We start from the raw sequence: 2,855 nt of genomic DNA, 5'->3' as shown, positions 1-2,855 counted from the left end.
TATGACGAGTTGCCTAGCAATGGATAGGCCACCACTGCTTGATGGAATAATAATATCAACAAAAAGGACATTCCCTTCCTTGGAAAAAACCTGAAAATTTATTGTATTTTATAAAAATTTATTAATTTTTTTGTAAAAATTATTTAAAATATAAACTTTTTTTTTACAAAGATCAACACTTCAAAATAATAATAATTATAAATTACAAATTAAAATTTAGTAGTAATGATAAAATATACCCGCATACCTTCATCTTAATATCGGTTTTATCTTCACAGACGCTCTTAAAGAATGAGTTTGCCGAGTGACTCCAAACATTTTGTGGAGTGATCTGGTACTTGTCATGTCTTCCAGAAGACATTGGCCCGATACCTTCCAACCGACACTTATGAGCAAACAGAGGAGTCTCCTTGAACTTTGACGGGAGATAGAACAAACTATAAAAATGACAAGGGTTGACATGACGACCGTTGCTATGGTGACCGTTGCTAAGGGTTACCTGTGTACGTTGACTATTTCAGAGTTCCCATAGTCAAGGAGCTGAACAGAAGGGTAGGAGTGATCGTCAGAAGATTCAACCTGACAGCGACGGTAAGAGTCTTCACGGACTACAACACAGACCAGATCTACAGGAGAGGGAGGGAGGGTGTGTGGTTAATTGGGGGAATTCTCTATTTTTATTACATTTCCTGATACATATACATATTCTTATGTTTTGTAAAAAGTTTGAGCTCATTCCAATAAAAATTTGATTTTTTACAAAATTTTAAAGTTGCTAAAAAAATCGGGCCAAAGTCCTTGTACTATATAGTACAGGGGTGTTGGCTAAATTTTGCCAAAATTTAAAGGACGAGAATTCTTCATTTTATTACATTTCCTGATACATATACATGTACATGTACATACTTTTTTGTAAGCCACTGATCCTCTGAAGTGATTCTCCTTTTAGCTCTGAATGAAAGTGGTCCAATGATGGAAGGTCACTGGTGTACTGGATGTAGAACTCACTGGGTGAGTTAATATGACTGACTATGACACCAACAGCTGCAGGAGAGGGAGGGAGAGAGAAAGAGGGGGGGGGAGATTAAGTAGTGACATTAATGTGCAGTGATACATGTACTATATAGGTGTAGGTATAGCTGAAAAATTTGGATGAAATAAATTTTGGGTTTACTTCAACAAAAATTAACACTATAGGCCGCTATTAAAAGAGGTCAAAGTTTAGTCAAAAATTAAAGAATTGTTCTAGCTACATGTACATGTGCATATAAATAAATAAATAAATAAAATGGCAGTATTTCTCACCTCCAGTCATATCAGTATCAGTAGGTCCGGGGGTACTTCCCCTACTGCTGCTGCTGGTACAAGAACTGTAACCTCTCGGGACCTTAGGACTGAGAGACGGAGAGAGGAACTGACTGCTAATAGGAGGGGAGGGGCAGGAGGAGGAGAAAAAGAGAGATACATTTATACATGTACATGAGTATATTAAATTAAAATAATAATTAAAAAAATTGACTCAAAAGAATTAACACATACAGGCAATAATGGTATATTTTATCAAATAAGTCTTGGAGAGTACTATCAATTAAAAGTGAGTACGTGTACAGGTACACTGATTGATGTACCCCTGTAGATTAGGAGTGGACTGTCCCACTGGAGTACAGGATCTGACGCTCTCAGCGCCTTCTTTAATGACGACATTAACAGAAGCACTGGAATCATTGACATCATCTGATGCTGATACAGCCAACGGATCGTTAACCTGTGGGGGAGACTGGGGGAGAGAGGGAGAGGGGGAGAGAGAGGGGAGAGGGAGAGAGAGAGAGGGGGAGAGAGGGAGAGGGGGGAGAGAGGGGGAGAGAGATAAAATGGCCATAAGTATAAGTTTTACAGATACTGGTACCAGTGAAAAAGATGAAGTAGTTTCATTATGATCTTCTTCCTCCTCCTCTTCCTCCTCTTCTTGTCCTTTCCCTCCAGGAGGAGTATTGAATACACTGCTCCTATTGACAAATATAGTAACACATTCTATATATAGTAACACTAATGCTAAAAATAGTATCAAACATGGTACGTAAAAAATTAGCATCACTAATACTAAAAATAGTAACAAATATGTACATGTGACATCATGCTAAAAACAGTAACATTAATTCTAAAAATAGTAACATTAGTGCTAAAATTAGTAACATACGAAGATTCGGATGCCAAGTGATATGAGTCCTCCAGAGACTCTTGCAGTACGTCCCTATTGATAATGATACTGAGGGAGAAAGAGGTCATGTGAGGGTCATGTGACTGAGTGTTACCGTGGGATGTGGACTTCTGATAGGGTACAAGTATCAAGATCAACAGCACAAGTTAACTGGTAGAGCAACTGAAGGAAAGAAAGAATCAGTAATACTACATGAGGATTTATAAAAAAACTTTTAAAATTCGTAAAAAAATCCAAATTTGATTGGAATCAGCTCAAACTTTCTACACAACATAAATACATGTATGTGCATCAGAAAATGCAATAAAAATGGAGAATTCTCTACTTTTCATTTTTGGTGAAATTTGACCCGAGACCATGTACTATTAGTAACGCGGTAGCGTTACTAAGTAGGATTCACCCCCAAACAAAATGGCTGCCACGACTTTTGCAGCCTTGCTATACCGGGAAAACGAGCTCTTATGCTTACCAGACTTCTTAGAGGACCTCATCTTGACCAGAGGACTCCAATGGTATAACTAGCGTGGCTCTAGACCTTGTCTAAGCGAAAAGTCAAAAATCGGCGAACCGGCCGTTTTGTTCAGCCACCTTTTTTCATCTTCATCATCATCATCATCATCATCATCATCATCTTCAT

General features: G+C 38.0%; 1 protein-coding gene across 1 annotated transcript in view; it reads right to left on the bottom strand.

The window, feature by feature from the left end:
* Positions 1 to 6: 6 nt before the first annotated feature.
* LOC109588992 (uncharacterized) overlaps positions 7 to 2,855 on the bottom strand; it is a gene marked incomplete at its 3' end in the record, with an annotated part of 6,104 nt that continues 3,255 nt past the window's right edge. The window contains exons 9-17 of the mRNA XM_020005111.1: positions 2,313 to 2,380; positions 2,198 to 2,266; positions 1,907 to 2,006; positions 1,629 to 1,777; positions 1,306 to 1,421; positions 907 to 1,044; positions 500 to 626; positions 248 to 437; positions 7 to 90 (exon numbers count right to left, since the gene is read on the bottom strand). Coding sequence (XP_019860670.1) covers positions 7 to 90; positions 248 to 437; positions 500 to 626; positions 907 to 1,044; positions 1,306 to 1,421; positions 1,629 to 1,777; positions 1,907 to 2,006; positions 2,198 to 2,266; positions 2,313 to 2,380 — 1,041 coding nt within the window. The remainder of the gene's footprint in view (positions 91 to 247; positions 438 to 499; positions 627 to 906; positions 1,045 to 1,305; positions 1,422 to 1,628; positions 1,778 to 1,906; positions 2,007 to 2,197; positions 2,267 to 2,312; positions 2,381 to 2,855) is intronic.

This window comes from Amphimedon queenslandica, unplaced genomic scaffold (assembly GCF_000090795.2).
Source record: "Amphimedon queenslandica unplaced genomic scaffold, v1.1 AMPQUscaffold_11721, whole genome shotgun sequence".
NCBI lineage: Eukaryota > Metazoa > Porifera > Demospongiae > Haplosclerida > Niphatidae > Amphimedon > Amphimedon queenslandica.
The sequence above is the reverse complement of the archived record's forward strand: the minus strand, read 5'-3'. Positions and strand labels throughout refer to the sequence as shown.